The 18,861-nt window shown below is 45.1% G+C and overlaps 1 protein-coding gene across 5 annotated transcripts; it reads right to left on the bottom strand.

The window, feature by feature from the left end:
• Positions 1-267: 267 nt before the first annotated feature.
• Positions 268-10,666, bottom strand: SSTR5 (somatostatin receptor 5). Of its 5 annotated transcripts, none has more exons than XM_054842989.1 (3): positions 10,609-10,659; positions 9,814-10,216; positions 274-2,268 (listed from the first exon to the last, which is right to left on the bottom strand). In XM_054842989.1, exon 3 carries the CDS (start codon positions 2,202-2,204, stop codon positions 1,092-1,094), a length of 1,113 nt encoding a protein of 370 aa, XP_054698964.1. In that variant the 5' UTR covers positions 2,205-2,268; positions 9,814-10,216; positions 10,609-10,659; the 3' UTR covers positions 274-1,091. The 5 variants fall into 5 exon arrangements, with proteins under 5 accessions (XP_054698969.1, XP_054698964.1, XP_054698966.1 ...); XM_054842991.1 differs by lacking the exon at positions 10,609-10,659 and adding an exon at positions 7,838-8,172 and having other exon boundaries at positions 9,814-10,255; XM_054842994.1 differs by having other exon boundaries at positions 268-2,268; positions 9,814-10,666.
• Positions 10,667-18,861: the final 8,195 nt, after the last annotated feature.

Genomic DNA, 18,861 nt, shown 5'->3' with positions numbered 1-18,861 from the left:
AATCAGGTCTGGATGCTGTTCCTTGCTCCCCCCATCCTGCTATATAGTCATTTCACCTGTTTACCTCCTGAGCTCCCAAGCACCATGTGGCACAGCGATTTTCCTTTTGCTGTCTGAGCAGGACAGAGCCCCACAGGTGCCTGTACTTGGTCCTACCATACTAAACTATATTGCATCCACAATGATTTAAGCATCAAAGACTCAGCTGTATCTTTTTTGTGCAGTGCCTGACAGTGTTTGGTGAAGCCATGAAATGGGTAGTCAGAAGGGGATTGAACTTGTTTTAATTTCTGAAAATACAGTTTATATTCATGGCCATACTTACATTCAGAACCAATAAATATACACAACAGCTTTCCAGGACTTCACAACCATCATCACTTACATAATAATAAAGTGATTACATTACATTTTATATGCAGTTTGGTTTAGAATGTGAAAGTATTATGAATACATTGAATCCATTCAACAATGTTTTCCTAGTCTTGTTATTCTTTCTTATTGTTTTTGAAAGATTCCTGAATGCTATGATTCTCTTGTATGGGTTAATGACAGTAAACCAATGTAAATGGACTACACAGCACTCTATAACCACGACTCATACACAATTTCAAGATCAGTGCCTGTGGCCTTTTTTCTATGAAACTTCCTCTTAAGAAACAGTGTTTTTCTTTTAAGAGATCCCCTTGAAGACTTCTAAAGATATTATCTGAGCTGTTTTCTGTTTTGAGCTGATCCCAACAGTGCAAAGCAGCCACAAACTCAGCTTAACAAGGTAGTTAAAACAGGTTTAGTGTTGTTTTGCATCACTAGAGCAGTACAGAGCCAGCAGTGTGTACCAGTAAATCAGTTCTCTAGAGTGCTGAAAGGGGTAACACGTCTGACTTCACTAAAACATCGTAAGATCTTCACTCAGCCCAGCATAACCCATAACACTTTCAGCTGGAAAAGGGAGAGGAGTAAAGAGAAGTCTATGCACATTTATTTGAGCTTGTGGGTCTCCAGATTTTAGCTTCTCTATGAATTAATCTCTCCTTTAAGTCCCCAAGTTCTCCAGGTCTACAAGTGCTTTGCAGTACCAAACCATGCCCTTAGACCTTGCTGGTCTGCATATGTCCATTGAATTCAATATTTCTCTGGGTTAACATTGATTCCTGCAAGCGGCTGCTGTTCTCTTGCCTGTGTTCAATGGGGTCACCATCCTCTACACCATTGCCCTTTCGGAGGCAAAGAACTTTCTGAAAACTCTGCTTGAAGTTGTCAGAAAGGAATCCATAAAGAATGGGGTTGGCACAGCTGTTTGCATAGGACAGGACCACCACAAAGAAGTACACCCCTACCAACACAGGGTCTTCTGGCAGTATAAATATCAAATTGACAATGTTCATCATGTAAAATGGGAGCCAGCAAAACACAAAGACCACCACAATGATCACCACCATTCTGGTCACCTTCCTCTCTGATCTCCTGCGCCTCGTAGACCCAACTCGGATCCCTGAAGATTTGACTTTAATCACGATCAGCAAGTAGCAGAGACAGATCACTAACAAAGGACCAAAAAAACCAAGGACCGATGTGTAAATGATGAATGCTGCCGACCAGATGTTGACGGGCTCTGGCCAGTTCATGTTGCAGGTCTGAAAGTCTTCCTGCACATCCGAAAAGATGATGACTGGAAGCACCACCAAGAACGAGAATGTCCAGACAGTCACGCTGATGAGCTTGGCCACCCTGGGGCGTCTCCACTTCGTTGATTTAATGGGATGAACTACTGCCAGGTAGCGGTCCATGCTCATCACGGTTAAACAAAAAATACTAGTGAATTGGTTAATACCATCTACAGTCATAACCAGCCTGCACAAAAAGGAGCCAAAGGGCCAATAGGAGATGGCGTTCTGGGTGGCCAGGAAGGGCAGGCCCAGCATGAAGAGTACATCAGCAACAGCTAAATTCAAGATGTATATGTTGGTGACGGTTTTCATCTTGGCATAGCGCAAAACCACGTAAATGACCAACGTGTTGCCGCTGAGTCCAACTGCACATACAAGGAGGTAACAGATGGGAATCAGGACCTTGTGGATGTATTTGAATGAAGGCTGCTCTGAGAGTGTCCCATTCTCTGTCACATTTGTGAACAGCGAGGAATTCACATCGCTGGAACTAGCTTCTGTGGTAAATGTGTTGGAAAAGTATAAAGGATCCATAACTTTTACTCCTCCGTTTTTCTTTTAAGGCTAAGAGAGATTAAACTTCATGGGCATCTTGTTCCTAGAAAGAAAAAATAAGGAAGAAAAAGAGAGAAAGAAAAAGTGAATTCAAAGTAGACTAAGTTTTGCACATTATTTAATTTTCTATCTATAGTTAGAATTTGTGTTTGAATTATGCAGTTAGCACATGTGATGAGATCAAGGCCTGAACAAAGGAATTGCACCATGAGAGAGCCCAAGTGCTCGTCCCAGTAGATGGTGGTATCCATTTAATTTTCACAAGTTCCATGCAGTGGGGTCGGGGCTGGATGTAACTATGAAGATGGGAGGCTGCATGGCAGTAAGACAGCATGCATCCCACTGGGAAACGCAAGCGAGAGGAGAGAGGGTGATTGCCATCACACCTCACAGTCAGAGCAGAAGCTTTCCCGCAGCATAGGAGGCTGAATGCCCCAGCATGCGGGCCGTTCGGGTCCCAAGCCTGGTGGTAACAAGATCAGTTCTTCCTCTGCTGATGAGAAATGTTAATTCTTGCGTGCTTCCTGTACCACTTGGCAAGCAAACTTTACCATTTGATGGTCCCACTCTCCGTAATCTGTTGTAAACACATTTTCCTCTGTTATGAAATCAAAGAGCAGGGGGATAATACCCTCTACTTCCCAACTTACACAAAAATACACAAATCCAGAACCCACCTTTCCTCCTACCTTTCTGTATAAAACTGATACAGAAAATATTACAAGATAATTTTGAAAGAGTCTGACCGAACAGCACATAAAAGTCAGACTGAAAGCAGAGCCCTGGCATTAGTGCCGAAAGCTTTAAAGTCCAATTTGGTGCAATTCCGCTGTCATTAGCAGAGGGTGTCTGGGGAGGCTCAGGGACTGACTCAGCCCTGTCTCACTCCGGTACAAACTCTGGGTGCTTTCAGAATCCAGAATCGAAGATAGTTCCTGGCTCTTCGTATCTGAAGCTCCACTGCAATGTGTCACAGGTCTCCCTGTTTACATAGAAACAGTCTCAGTTTGATATATTCAAATGCCACTTACTGCCTGGCAGAACCAATTGAGAACCCCCAGGGAAAACCGGCAGCTGTGTAGGTGGGGAAACAAAACCCTCCATCACAACTGACAAAACCCTAGAAAAAAAATCAATGAACTCCAAGATGGAAGGGACCATGTCTGAGAACACTCTTCAGTCGGGTCAGGCCACGTGCACGCAGATACGAAGACTCTGCAGCCGAAAGGAACAAGCTGTTTCTTTTCCATCTCTCAAGATTATTCTTCTGTTAGTGTTTCTGAATCCCTCTCCTCTCACCCTGAAGTGTGCTTTTTGTCTAAGAAACACCTTTCTTCTGCAAGAAATCCAAACTGCAGTGGGCAGCCTCAGGACACAGGCAGCTGAACAGATTTGGTGACAGAATATGTCTTATTAGACAATCTGAAAAGGGTTGAAAATTTCCAACGATCTATTTCTGTGGCATGCTTGATTTTTTCATTCTTTGTCTGAACATGGCCTAAGTAGGTGTTTATAAAGCTCTCCACTACAAAAATTTAAAGCATCTGCTAAAAAAGAGTGGAGATTCAAAACACCAATCTGACCCAAGATCTCTCCAAGTCTGGCCAGCAGACAGTGGTGAAGACGCTCAAGGAGGATGTGCCCAGCAACTTTTGTTCCCATCGCCTGATGGTTGGGTTTCTATAATAATCTGGGGGCACAAATCTGTATTCAAAAACACCTAGCCCACACTGCACCCATGCCTTTCAAGCAAAAGCAAAATTCAGCATCATGTAAGCATGCAAGAGACTTCTCATCTCCAAGAGGAATGCAAACACCTCCATGGGCTGGTTACTGTGCTTTCTCTTTGGGCGAGAAAAACTGCAGTGGGTGAAAGTAGAAGTCCCTCCAGCTACCAGTAGTAATCATAAATATACTGTTCTGATTTGGAAATGTGCAGATGGGAAGTAGGTGTGTCACATGTAACTCCGTGGCTGGGAGGAGATGTACTAGAGAAATCAGAAATCCAGGGTGGCTAGGATGGTAAAGCTGAAAGAGCTGCCAAAGCTCAAACAAATGCTGGCTTGAAGATGGAGATGAGAAAGGGGCAGGGAGGGTCTGCAGGTTCTGAATATGCTACCGTGTGTTTGCAGTTTAGGTATTGCAGCCATGGGCTCCCTGCAAGAGTCATTGCAGTCCCTGACAGCAGGCAGAGGTCAGCTGAGACCATGCTCCTTGTCTATTAAACAGGACTAAACTTAATGCTTCTGTAAGAAAAGGCAAACTCCAGGTCTGGCCAAAAAATGGACTTTTTAATTCTGTTCTGACACTAAGTGGTATTGAAACTCAGATTATTTGTGGGGAAATCTGGGAGAAGCCAAGGCAGCACCACACTCCTCTTGGCTATGAGCGTGTCATCTTTGGAAGATTGCATTTTCTTGCAAGCCAGATGCTGTGTGACCCAGCTGGATAGCCAGCATCTTCAAAGGGAAGAATATAAAGGGAATGGGCGGTGGGATGGGGCAGTCGGTGTTTATAAACTCATATTCATGGAACTGCATCTTTGGGAGCAAGTATGGTGCTGAGATTGGGAAGGCACTTCTCCCCAGACTAGGTCAGCAACATCCATTCTGGGCCAAAAAGCAAAATTTTTGTTCTGGACCTGCAAAAATAAGAGGACAGTAAAAGGAACCAGTGCTGCCACTCAGTAGAGGAAGGTCAGGAAACACAGTCATGTGTGGTTCTCATCCTAGTACTATAAAAACTGAGGATGGACATCTTTCTTCTAAAGTTACCTCCTTTTCCCCCACAGTACGTATCCTTGAACTAGTTGACTATAGATATTACACAGTAAGTTCTTCAAGCCTGTTGCTCCTTCCACTACATTTAGAGTGCAAGCCCTGGGAGAAGCACTGAGGGAGTTCCTTTGCATTGAACACCTAGTGCACAAAATCTCTGCTTGCCAAGGGCCTCAGGCTCTTCGAGCCATCCATTGCTGGCATTCCTGATGCACCCAAAGGATTTTTGTGAGGGACCTTCCGTGGAGGGGAACAGTTCTTCCAGCCTCCTTCAACAGCAGCTGTAACAGTCTCCTGCTGCCGTGCTGTCCCCAGGAGTCAGTGATACTTCAGCAGTTCGTCAGTCTGCGTCTTTAGTATTTTGGGGCTCTTCTCATGGTTTTGTGTGAACATCAACCTTTACTTTCAGGGTTGTTATTCCATTTGATGAATTTTGCACCTTTCCCTTCAAAAGCAGGCAGATTCAGAAGGAAATGCGTTGCTAAGGCTCTCACCCAAAGTCTTTAGCGTCTTCGTTTGGTGACAGCCTGCAGGTTGGCAGCACCAGCAAGGGGCTGCCATCATCTGCACATTTCCCATACCCTGGCTGGGGAGGTGATGTGCTTAAGAGTCGTTCAGATCTGAAAACTGAGCCCAGGTCTCCAGAGTCCCTGTTCAGTCCTTTATGCACTAAGGCACTGAAACCACATTGCCTTTGCCTTGTAGCCACTGGCATTTCGGGATTCGTTATGGCATAGCGACAACAAAAAAAGCTGAACAGCTGCAAAAGCATGTTTTGCTGGCTGTCTTTAGGGAGCATAGATGATTTTTCCCTCTGTTTCCCTCTGCTATCTAGCTGAAAGCTTGCCCCTCACCAGCACGATTTTTGTCTGAACTTATATTGCCATTACAGCAGTTAATGACCATGAACCTCAACAAAGGATGACTAAACATAATTAAGGCATGCTGACTGATATCTTACACACTTGTTTTGGTATTTTTAATTAATGGATTAATAAAAAACCACCTGTAGGGGACTTTCGTCCAGATTTTTTTCCCCTTGGTGTTTGATCTCCAAGACATCACACTGGTATACTTCATAAATTATGTGCTTCTGCTTAAAACACATGAACAAAAAAAGGACAATGGAGCTACAAACATAGATCCAGAGTAATCACTAGTATAATTCCAAGTTCTCCTTTTACAGAGTAGTACCCTGAAAATAAAAAAAAAAAAAAAAAAAAGGCATCCACTGCAGCTGAACATATCTGACTGCCTGTGTCCCTGCCCAAGAAAACTGAGAGAAGAAATAGCAGAGGTGTTATGGTACAGACCGTTCGGCTTGGAAGAAGGTATTTAGCCTTTGTGAAAACTTCTCTAGCAGGTGTTCTAAACAAACATGCTTTTCCTGGGCACAAGAGCAGGTATCTGTCTAACAGCACAGAGCATCCCATTAGTGACTGAAGCATCATCACAACATAAGGAAGAACAAACCTTAAAACTGTCCAGGCAGATCAACGTTGAAATTCTTTCTGGCTGTGGTTACAATAGCAAAGGAAAAATAACTCTATAAAGTGCATTGCATCAGAGTCAAAGCTGGGTATAGCTGGGATCAAGAAGGAATTACATGAAGAAACGTAATTTAATGAGTCAAGATTTGATCTCACTGCCTATCTACCACTGGAATCCTAACTCTTTTGCAGCATCAAACATAACTGTCGTGAAGAGAATTATGACAACAGAACAGCAGATTCCTGCCTCCAGGTGCAGAATAACTAGCAGGAACAGACAAAATGGTAATCCAGACAGATGCGCTTTTAAAACAGATGGCCTCGGTAGTAATGACAAGAAAAGCACCTGGATAATTATCCAAGAAGTATCTATCACAGTAGAACTTTGTGGTTTTCCCCCTGTCCCATTGAGTTAGTTGCAATGCATTAGTGGAGCAATTTGCTGTAATGAAGCAAAGAAAAACTCTCCTGGTCCTTTAGTAAATTGGCCCTTTTGGGGATGAGTGTTCATCACCTGCTTCTTCAGATACAACCCGTGGGGCCTCATGCTTTGTATTTGCACGGATGGAGCAGGCAGAGCCAAGGGTTGCTGCTGCAGGAGGGAGAGCGAGCTGCTGATGGACGGGGAGAGGAGGGAGGTGGTGCTGTGAAAGTTGGTGTGACCTGGCAGAGCAGCTCTGAAATAGCACAAACACCCAGGCAGGGCTCTGCGTGAGGAGGAGGGAAATGCAGCATCATGCCAAGACCTGCTTCAACTTCTTACAGTTATAATAATGTTCTTGTACTAAACCAGTAGCTCCCTGAGAGCATAGAAATCTCATCATTTCATATACAAAAGTCTTGGTTTTCCCCACTCCCTACCCTATTCCACCACCCGGGGTATAAAAAGCAAAAGGATTCCGTTCAGATTTCTCCTTGTTAAAATCTGCCATTTGATATTTCTCAGGATGTGTTTCTCACTCCAAAAAAACCTGGAGTGATCGATTTTTCTCTACAGAAGACATAACAAAACAACTTTCTTGTACTAAATTGGTTTTCTGTTTTGACTAGCTGTATTGATACTAAACACTGATCAACTGAAGTAGAAGTTGCATACTGTCTTGCCACTTTTAGCACAATCAAAAGCTTTAGGAGCTGTGTTTTCAAGTTGGCAACACTTCGTTACCACCCTGCTCAGGCCAGCCCAGTGTTTCCTAGAGCACTCTGCAGAGATGTTACCTGATGATTTGATCCTATTTTTAGTCTACAAAGAGCCATAAACCACTTTTGCTTTTGCCAAATATTTACTAAATACTTTTTCTTCCCAAGCACATGTCAGGCTGTGTTATGCTCAGAGATTACTCACTTTGGCTGAGTTGGTCCTGTCACACACACAGTCGTGTAAATCACATGCTTCTGCTTTTGCTCCCAGATCAGTTGATTTAAGCAACTTCAGCCAGAGGAAAGTGTGGAGCCCGACATCTCCATGCTCACACCTGGGCAGACGTGGCTGGGACTGAACTCCAACAACAGCACTGGTGCATCACTGTAACCAGGGCTTTTTACCAAAATGTTTCTCTTCCGCCCCTCTCTCCTCTGCAATCCATTGACATGAATTGATTGTAGGGACATGACAGATTCAAAGACGATTCAGTTGAGCGTTCAACTATGGGCTGCGTCTGCTCCCAGGCTGAGGGAGAGCTGAAACAACCACAGATCCCTTCAGCTCAGGCACTCCTTCCAGGAGAGAGTCCCCAGGTCAGACCAAGCTCAATAACAGCTTCTCTTGCTGCATGAAGTGGAGCAGCTCCAGGAGAGGACCCTTGGGGATCCTTTCCCACCGGTGGTCCTGTGGCCCTCCCGAGGTGTGAGGTCTCTGGACCTCCCGAGGTGCAAGGTCTCTGGCTCAGGCGCACCCCACACCAGCAGTGCAGATCCACTCCATCCACCGAGCCCTGGTGACAGGGTCCCCCAGGAGCTGGGATTCCCAACACAAGCACTAACAGACTGATCCCAACACCCTAAGTACTGGCTGCCTGGTGTGACCTGCATGTCTCCTCCCCCACAAAACTATAAAAAGTCTCTAGTTTACCCCAATGCAAGCCTGCAAGTTCAAAACGCTTGATCCAGGCTGGTCTTTCCTTGCTTTTCAGTGCCATGGTCTGGGCACAGGGAACAAGCCGTGCCAGGTTCTGCAGGTGCTGGGAGCTGCAGTAAGCCAGCGAGGCACACAGATACATGGTGCTACTCCCAGCCCAGACCAAGGGTGACTCCCAGGACTCTGCTTTGACCTTGACCATCCACTTCTTGCTGACCACCCTGGAGCACATCCAACCGCCGCACTTCCCTCCCATGTTTTATCAGAAAGGAGCATCGTGTGCTCAGCTCTGGCCCCCCCATGGCTTTCTGTGCCCCCGACCCACCAGGCTGTGCAGCATTCGAGGCTCTGCCACTTTTTTGGGTCATGGTGGGGCTCAAGCAGCGCCGAGCGGGTGGCGTATCGGGCTGTGCCTGCGCATCCCTCCCGCAGGTGCCTTTCTCCTCCCTTTCAAGCGGCCGCTTTAAAGCAACGCTAAGGATTGTCCTGCTTTAAACACCGCATCCCCCGCTCGGCCAGTGGGTCCTCTTCGTGCCATCCCTCCAGCCAGGACGGGGTCACTCCGCTCTCCAGCTGCAAGAGCCCCGTAAAAAGGGCAAACTCGGGGTGGCCGCTTGCTTCGGGGGAGCCGCAAACGGGACCGAACGCTTCCGTGCCTCATTTATGCGAGAGAGAGCTCAAAAGCGGGGTGCGCTTTGCAAAGCCCCAGCCTGCCCCGTCCCCATCCCTCCCGCCTCTCCCCTCATTTATCCCCTTAGGCTCCCCCAACCCTGCTCGCTGTTCCCTTCTCCCCCCCCGCAATGATTACCTGCAGCTCCAGGGACTCCTCTCCGCCGGCTGAAGGCATGAACCGCCCCGCTCCCCCCCCGGGCTGCCGCGCTGCTCCGGCTGCAGCCCCCCGGGCCGCCCCCTGAGCCGGGAGCGCACCCCGCGCTCCGCCGCTTCCCTCCGGCGGCGGGCGGGGACCGCGGCCGCTCCCCCGGGGAGGAGGGACGGGGCTCCCGGCCGGGGCTGCCTCCGCTGGGGCGGGGGGGGGGGGGGGGGGGAGGGGGACACGGAGCAGCGGCAGGGGAGGGTGCCGCAGCCCGGGAGGGGACAGCCTGGGGCCACCCACTCTGCAGAAAGTTGGGCTGGAGGTAGCGAGCCGTCGATGCTGAAGGTAGCAGCCCTCCGCCGGGATGGTCTGCCCCCTCACCCCCCTGGCATGCCGGTGCCCCCCTCCCCAAACTCAGGGACTCCCTTACCTGGCTCTGTCGCCCCGCTGTGCTACCGGCCCCGCTGCTCTGCTCCGGTGCCCTGCACCCCGAGGAGGCGGCAGCCCCCTGCCACGGGTGCGGGGTCTGCGCCTTGCGAGGAGAGCGGCGGCTCCTGGGAGGGGCTGGGAGCACCCACTCTGTGCCCGCGGAGAAGGGAAAGGGGTATCACAGGAGACCTGCATTTCCTCCTCTGATCTAGCTCCCTTCCAGCTCCGAGAAGTCCTTTTAAAGACTCCTGCAGGCTCGTTTGGAGTGAGCCCCCTCCCCGAGCACAGGGGACTCACTGCTGCTCCTCGGAAAGTGCAGCACCGCAGCGTGCAGGCTCCTTCAGGGGCGATGCGAAGGGGCTGTCATCTTCATCACATTTATTTTACGCTCCTGTCCCTGGGCACTGAACATAAGGGAAGACGGAATGACAGGGTCGCGCTAGGCATCCTGCCTCTCCGTAGAGAATGGGAGCTGAAATCCCATGTGGGCATGGTTTACTCCAGCTGGCTATGAATCAGGCCCTAAAATTACTAGCTAGTGAAAAGATGCAGGGCTTAATACCCAGGCTGTCAGGCTAAACTTTGTGTTTGATTTACTAACTGAACTCCCATTGACTTCACCGGGGTTCTGCAGGGCAGGAAGGGGCTGAAATATTTTGTCCTTTGAATGCAACAGGTGATTAAAAATCAGGCATAGCTCCCACCTCTGCCCTGCACCCTCCCTCTCCTATTATATATATAAACACCCATACCAGTGTCACCTAAGCCCCTTTGCTCCGCTGCTTGCCCCATGTACCTGGCAGGGGGTGATCAGAGCGGTGGCTGTGTGGTTAGCCGAGCGCAGGGCTCCCCAGCCCCTGCCTGTTTTCATCAGCATGCACGAGGCATCGTGCTTCGTAATAATGTATATGATCTTAATCCACTGCTGAGGCTTTTCAATTAGAGATCTGTGATTGAGTCAGATGTGTGAATGCAAAAAAGAGAAGGAGAAAGCTGCTTTTGGCATGTCACTTTCTAATTCAATCTGCTGATGTATTTATGGTCATGTATTGCTAAATTGAACTAAGACTCCAGTCTGCTCTTGCCATGACAATGGGGAGAGTCATCTGATAAAAATAGAGTTGGGATGATAAACAAAAAAGAAGAGGAGATTTTGATTACCTTCTTTGAAAACATGCCAAGCAAAATGTGATACAATAACCCCACTGTGAATATCAGCTTGAATCAAAATAAGGCTAATTTAATGAATTTCCCTCATATATTTTATTAGCATTTTATTATTATTTGTAATATAAAAAAAGTTACTGAGAAAATACAGTGATCCCTAAGTTTCTCTGAAGAAAACAGCACTCTTCTTCTAAATAAACACCTTGCCAAAAGTATATTTACTGGGATCTGTGCTATGATGGCGGCAGCATTTTCCAAAGCTCTCAGGGCCTGTCGAATTCTTTACCCACTCAAGTCAACAACAACGCTCCATTTCAGGGCTGAATGAAGCGAACACAAAGGCTATCTGAGAACACTACCTGTTATCATGCTTTTAATGGCTAATGCCCCTGGTCAGAGACCAAAGATCAGTTACACCAACCATAGAATAAACACGGGAGGAAAAATAACCGCTGGCACACAAGCGTGGGTGCAGATACCCGGCAGAGCAGGCTGGGCACACGGACCTTCAAAGGCGCGTGGGAAGGGTGATGGCCAGACTGTGGTGAAGGTCAGTGTGTGGGGCAGACAAGATGTGTGGAGGACAAGCACACAAGAGTGATGTAACAGTAGTCTCTTTTTTAATTCTACCAGGCCTTTTTACGGCATGTCATATTTTATAGCCAAATAATTATATATCTTTAACATTGTTGTGTTGGAGTTATAGAGAGGAGAGAGATCTAATACTGAGCTAAAAGCTTCAAACTGCTTTATTTTGTTTTGTTCTACTCTTCATGTAAAAACACCTCTCAAATAGCCATAACTTGGACACAAGTACATTTATTTTGCCATTCCTTGTCACACGCAGAAATTGAGTGTCATAACATGGTCCCTGAATGGTGCATTTCCTACTGTAACATTGAATGATGATGAGACTACTGACAAATGTAATGGTAATAATACATTTTAAAACAGTGCATGTGTGCAACATGGGGGAGGTGACAGTTCCAAGGAAGTTGTAAAGACAGGTTGCATGGGAAGCTCCTCCTGTGCTTTTGAAATGGCCTTGTCAAAATTCAGCTGAAGCAGAAAGGATGAGTTGTGATCAATATTTTTACAAGGAAGAACTCCTGGGGAACTTATGTCAGCAGCCTTTCCTGTTGAACCTGGCAGAAAGGAACAGAGACTGATTGCTGGCGAGGGAGGAATTATTAATGTGTAAACCATCTCAGTGATAGACTTGGGTCCAAGCCTGGCTTGAACTAGAGGGAGGTGTTGAAACTAAGGCTCTAGGGTTGGATTACCTCTAATTAGAAGGACTGAAGTAGTGCAATAGAGATGCCTTTCAAACTCAGAGGAACAGAGAATCTGAGAAGGAGCAGAAGATGTATGGTTTGCTCCTAGTTCATTTCTGGAGCCATTGCTCTAAAAATTGATTGTATGCTAAGGATTAGACCCAGACTTTTCATAACCACAATAGGACTAAGGTCAAAACCAATCGAATCAGTATGGAAAAGCAGGCAAGTCTGCATGGCTTTACCAGACTGGAAGGCGACTCCTTGGTGCTTCAAAATCTTCCCAAGTGGTGAAGAAGTATCTTTATTTAAAAAAAAAGGGGGAACCAGAGGCACTGGCGAAGAGGGAGGTATGCTCTTGGTTGAACAGCCATTTGGGGCTGGGAGACACGTCCATTCCTCAACTCCACAAGACTCCCCAAAGCGCAGGATGGCTATATTGTGTAGGTGCCCCTCCCAGCAAGCTACAACACTGGCGGTCGTGGTGAGTGAAGCTGTGGCTCCTGAGACTCAATTCCAGCCTCTGCCTGAAGGTTGCAGTATGTTTTCCTCTAAGGATTTTAAGCAATTTTTTTTTTTAACATTACCAGTTTTGAGAAAAAAGGTAAGAGCTCTAGAATATTACCTTGAAAGAAAATCATCACGCTTGCTGGATAAGAGTGGTTGTTCATCACTTGGAGTTTTCAAATCCAGCTGAGATTTGGGCTACAGTGTAGTCCTGAGTTATTCATGTTACCATAGAAATAAATGGATCCATTTTCTGCCATTCACTGTTCAGAGCTTCAGACTACACTCACTACAGATATCTATCACCCCTCCACCTCATGAGCCCTGGCCATGGCCATGGGGTTGGGTTTCCAATCTTTGCTTCTCCCAGGAACTTCACATGTGGCAGAGACTTTTTTTTTGATTGGCTTGCATGTAGCTCAAACATTTTCGAAGCTCACAGAAAACATACTTCAGCTCAGCTTCTAACTGGAGGACAGTTACTCTATTCAATTACAATCACAGTTTGGCTGGCTGAAGCCGAATATTTTCACTTTGCCTGCAGAATACGCTGTGAAAAGCCTGGCAGCGGGAATCACAGTGAGGTTGAGGTGTTTTCACTTCTCTTTGTTATTCTCCTTACGAGGAAGAAAAATCAATGCCTTTCAAATCAGTGCATTAAAAATCTCTCAAATGGGCTGTAATTACAGGCCCATCTGTTGTCAAATTGTTGAATCGCCTGTGGCAGAGATGCGTGAAGATCTTCCCAGCTGGTCATTACTGAGAAGCCCTGGGTTACTCCCCACTGTGGTGATGCACCAACAGATCGCTCTGCCTCTTGGAAACCCTCTCAGAGGAGAAAACATGGGCCAAGGGGTTGGGTTTGCTCATCACTACCTTGAGTGAATATTGCTCGGCTATTTGCAACTTGGTTGGGAAAGAAAACTGCTGTTCTTTTCATGAGTTTCAAATCAGCTGTTCTCAATATCCATGGAGCAAACTCATTGCTCCTTCAGCCCTAGATGTGGTAGGCAAACTGTTATTAAAGCCTAGATTTTTGCCCAGTCCTTTTGATAGAAATATGTATCTTTATACAGAGCTTACAGCTCTCTGAATAAACCCATCTATAACTCTCTACAGACGCTGAAGTACTGTTTCTGCAGCATTGCACAAGAATCACTAGTCTTAATCTTTAACCTCTCTGCCAGGGAAGGTTTAGATTGGCTATTAGGAGAAATTTCTTCACTGAAAGGGTTATCAAGCACTGGAACAGGCTGCCCAGGGAAATGGTTGAGTCACCATCCCTGGACGTATTTCAAAGATGTGTAGATGTGGGGCTCAGGGACATGGCTTAGTGATGGACTTGGCAGCACTAGGTTAATGGTTGAACTTGATGATCTTAAAGGTCTTTTCCAGCCTAAATGATTCTATGATTCTAAATGGCAAAATTTCATATACACCACTTTCTTTGTGCCAGAAGTATTTTGTGGTTTTCAGCCAATTTTTCTGGCAATGTAGTTTTTCAATGAGAAGCTCATTTTCCATCAGGAGGACTTCATCCAATGGGATTCTTTTTTTTACCCAACCATTAAAATCAGTGAGCTTCCTGCTGTTGGGATGTGCCTCTATGGCAGGTATTCGAACTTCTTTTCATTCTGTTCATTGATGATGGAGGGTTCTGTGACCTTCCAGCACTTGGTTGGAAAGGCATGTTGGCGTCACACGCCATTGTTTCCCACCATCCCTGTCCCTCCTCCTTCTCCTGTCCTCGATGCATTACTTTTCAGGAGCACAAGTGGTACTGAGCAGACAGGAATGGTCCTGGACCTCTGATTCTATAAGCTGTTTTTGGGATCATGTTTTTTAAATGAATAATTTATTAAAATAATTTTGCCCAAATCCTGCTTTTCTCTGTAGTGTTTAACTGGCATCCTATAAGATTCTCTCAGAGATACTCAAGTGATGTTTGAAGAGAATTTCACCATCATATTGGAATGAAGAGGAATATGGCAGGATTCCAGCTGCAAAGCAAAACCTTTCCAAAGAATTTCTGGGTTTCATCAAAGGGATGAAATGGGAAAAGCATTTGATGTGACCAATTGTTAACTGCAGAGTATTTGTAGGAAAATATTTCTATGTGTACATTTTTTCCTGTTTTAAAGCAGTTTACTTCTCTGTATTGTGTTTGGAATTGTTTGCATAGATTTTTTCTGATAGGCTATAATAAAATATAATTAGATGCATTTTCATTTAATTAAGGTGCTTTGTTTTCAATGAAATGATGTCCAAGCAGCATATTTTCTTCAAAATGTGACTTTCTTTTAACCTTGTGCTTACATCTGTTAGGAGAAATGTGAGATGCTGTATTTTGAAAACCAGGTGATTTGCAGACCGGTAGCTTAGATGAAGATATTTCTCTGAATAATTTTCTGCGTTATGCACCTGATCCTTGGGCAGCACTTCTGTAAAAGGTTCTGTTACTCTGCATCCCATGACCATCCTAAAGAAGTGGTAGGACCACACACAACACACAGGGAGTCCAGATCCGGCAGGCACAGACTGGCTTTCCATGAAACTTTCTTGTCTACTATCAGGGCACTGGAGACACCATCGTTATTAATTAGTTGGAAGCACATAACCCTTTCCAGGTATCTTCTAAGGAAAGTTCACCATAATTCTTCAGAGTTTAGCTGTGCAAAATACATGTCCTGCGTAAATGTCCCTCCTCCCCTAAGCATGTTGATGCTGCTGAGGTGCTTAAAAACTGAAATGGATATTGCACCGGAGCTGGTGAAGTCAACAGGTATCTTGTGACCTCCGTGGGTGCCGCCGCCTTGTGCTGTTGTGACCGGGAAGCAAAGTGATGAGGTGAGTTACTTAATGATTCATTATTCATTTTGTAGTCATTAATGTGAGCAGCAGCCAGCATCTCAAACCTGCAAACTTGTTTGGTTTTCTGCCAGATTCCTCATTATGCACATGTAAACACAGGCAAATCATTTAATACAACAGCCTTTATTAAATAAGGAGAGAAGCTTTATTAAATAGAAAGCTCCTGAGCTCTGATGACAAATATTTACATTCTTGGGGACTTGTTGCAGAATTGGAAGGGATAATAGCACCAACTTGGTAAAATCAAGTGTTTGGTAAAATGCTGCACATTTTAGGATTCAAATCCAGAACTTGCTACTCTCCCCAAGGAGAAGGGTAGGAAAATGATCTTTGACTTAACTGTGCTCTTCAGCAAAAAGACGTGGAGTGTGGAAGTAATAGCATTCCCTGGCATCTGATAGATCTATAAACAAATGTTTCTTTGATGTTATCTGAGAAACACTCAATGCTGAAAATATTTCTGGTGATCCAAACCATTTTTTAGAATGTTTTGAGTCAGAAAAACTTGCAAGATTTGGATTTTTTTTTTTTTTGTTCTTGTTTCAGTGCAGGCCAGGAAGGTTTTCACACCCCCTGTACTACCTGTGACAGACAAATCCATGCCTCTACCAGCCCTATGGTGCAGTCTTTTATTTAGGGAATCCCTCTCAGAGGAACGAGGCTTAGAACAAAACCCAAGTCAAGAGGTTTTTTTTAGTGCTTAACCAGCTGTCACTACTAGGTAGAAACAATAATAAAAGCTTTTCCAAAAGAGAATGAAAATAAACTGGGAAGTAAGAGCAGTTGGAGGTATTACAGAAACCTGTGAAGAATCCCGCATCCTTTGTGCTGGGTTTGCATCAGTTACTTCAAATAGCTCAAATCTGCAATGATGCACAGTATGCGCTTCCACCACATGAAGACCTTAATGTGAGTCATCTCACAGAGGACAAGTGAGGAAAACAAACCAGATTTGTCAATGCTGATCAGTATCCACTTTGTCCAACATGTCAATAAAGAGGTGGCCGTGTGCTGACAGAATTGGTCTCTTGCCTTAGGGAGAAATAATGCCTGTGAGGATCGGCTGGTAGTTTCAATTTTTCTCTCATCTTTAAAACAAAGTTCAATCCTTCCCAGGACAGGTGGGGTGAAGGAATGTAACCTGCAACCTTCACCACGTCAACCCTGTGATGTTAATTGTGTGAGCTGGTGCATTCCCTACCGTACTGCTTGCAGGGACCTCTACCTACCTGCAGGTTCACATAAAGGGGACGGAGTCTTTTAAGGTGGGATACATAAAGCATGAGGACCATGTAAACACCCGTTTAGATCTTATTCCTGTCCCAAAGCAGCATTTTAGAGTAGAAGAGAGAAGAGAGAAGAGAGAAGAGAAAAGAGAGAAGAGATAATATTTTCAGTTGGAAGGGACCTCCACCGATCATCTAGTCCAACTGCCTGACCACTTCAGGGCTGACCAAGTTAAAGCATGTTGTTAAGGGCATTGTCCAAATGTCTCGCAAACACTGACAGGCCTGGGGCATCGCCCGCCTCTCTAGAGCCTGTTCCAGTGTTTGACCACCCTCTCGGTAAAGAAATGCTTCCTAATGTCCAGTTTGAACCTCGGTTTTGAACAGTTCGTGTGGGTCTTGGACCACAGAGGATTGCCCTGTCCCTTGCATTTGCATCTCCTGCTCAGACAAGCTGGAAGCAGTCCTTCCCATGCCTATAGTATCTGTAGTATAATATGCTTGAAGTTGTGTTTTCTGCATGTATTCTATTTCATGGCCTCTGCTGGCACTTTAGCTGTCTTCTAATGGAAATAACTTGCAGCCTTTGGTTCTGCTAGGAGATTAAGTCTGCAGACAAATTCACTTCAATTTATTGCTTCACTTTTAATGAGAAGCAGACACAAAAAATGAAATATTAAAAACACTTTCTATGCGCATGTGCCAATTTGTGGAACATAATAGCCTCATTATTAAATTCAACAGTCAAATTTGCTTCAGCACTGAAGTGAGCCTGTCTCATTAGCAGGCTCGCTATTGCTAGTGTTTGGTTAATGGATAGAATATGTCTTCTTGGATTCTTCCTGGCACTTTGCATGTCTTGCTGTATGAAGAACAAACATTACACAGGTTTTTTTATCAGCTATAATGTCTTGTACTTAAAACATTTCAGTTCACTCTTTTGAAATGCTCTATCAATACTTATTTAATTGCTGTCCCTGAGGAGTATTATGCCCATTTTGCTGGCACACTGTGTGCTGTGAAGCTTTGACTGTGAGTTGATAACAACACTGAAGAAGCAGCACTGATATCTTTGCTCACACTACATAAAAGGCAGCTGTTTACAAAAAAAGCAGCTCTGTTACAGTGACCAGCAAGTTTCACTTTAGTGTTTGTTGTTTTTATAAGACTATGATTTTTGAGACCAACATTTAATAAACATTTATTTACTTTTTATTTACTTCTTTACAGTCAAAATGTTTCCTTTGTGTTAAATTGGTAAGTCATGTTGATTTCTGGCGAGATTTTGCTTGGATTCTTGAAACAAACCCTCATTCCTGCAGCTCTAGTTTCACCTTTTTATTTTCTGCTTCAGGGAATCGAAAGTGCTTTCATCAGATAGACTGAGAGATAAAACTTGGTAGGGATGGATATATTTGTGTTTCTAATGCTATGTTTCAAACCATGAGTCAGGCTGGTCAACTTTCACTGAAATTTGTTTGGAACAATGCACTCCCTAAAGTATCCAAAACTCCCACTTGTAAAAACACACGGCAGTGCATTAGCTGAGATTACTGCTGCTATTAACGTACAAGAGAGCAGGGCTTAATCCTGCTTTTCAAAATATGTCTGATTTATACTTCAGCAGCCTGAAAACACATTTTCTGTCCTCCCGTGTTGATAGCCTGCCTTTGCAGGTGGGTTCTGGCATTGGGAAAACCAACTGGGGGAAAGAAAAACCCAAACTCAGACATGAAAAACAGAACATATACACAGCGGAAAGTTTGATGGTAGGTGAAGGCCTGATCTTCAACTGGCTGGTTGTAATTTCTCCTGAAAAGCAATAGGCAGGGGGGTGCAATACACTTCTTTTGCCAGGATCGTGCCCAGTGTGAAGCTTACATCCTGACAGTGTTTGGTAATCACCCTACCCACTAACCAAGATTTGAAGTCATTACTGAAAATTATTTAGTTAGTGAGCTTTGGCTGAGGTGCCTGGTCTCATCAGAAGCAGAAGGACATGAC

The sequence above is a fragment of the Grus americana genome, chromosome 15, assembly GCF_028858705.1.
Source record: "Grus americana isolate bGruAme1 chromosome 15, bGruAme1.mat, whole genome shotgun sequence".
Lineage (NCBI taxonomy): Eukaryota > Metazoa > Chordata > Aves > Gruiformes > Gruidae > Grus > Grus americana.
The sequence above is the reverse complement of the archived record's forward strand: the minus strand, read 5'-3'. Positions and strand labels throughout refer to the sequence as shown.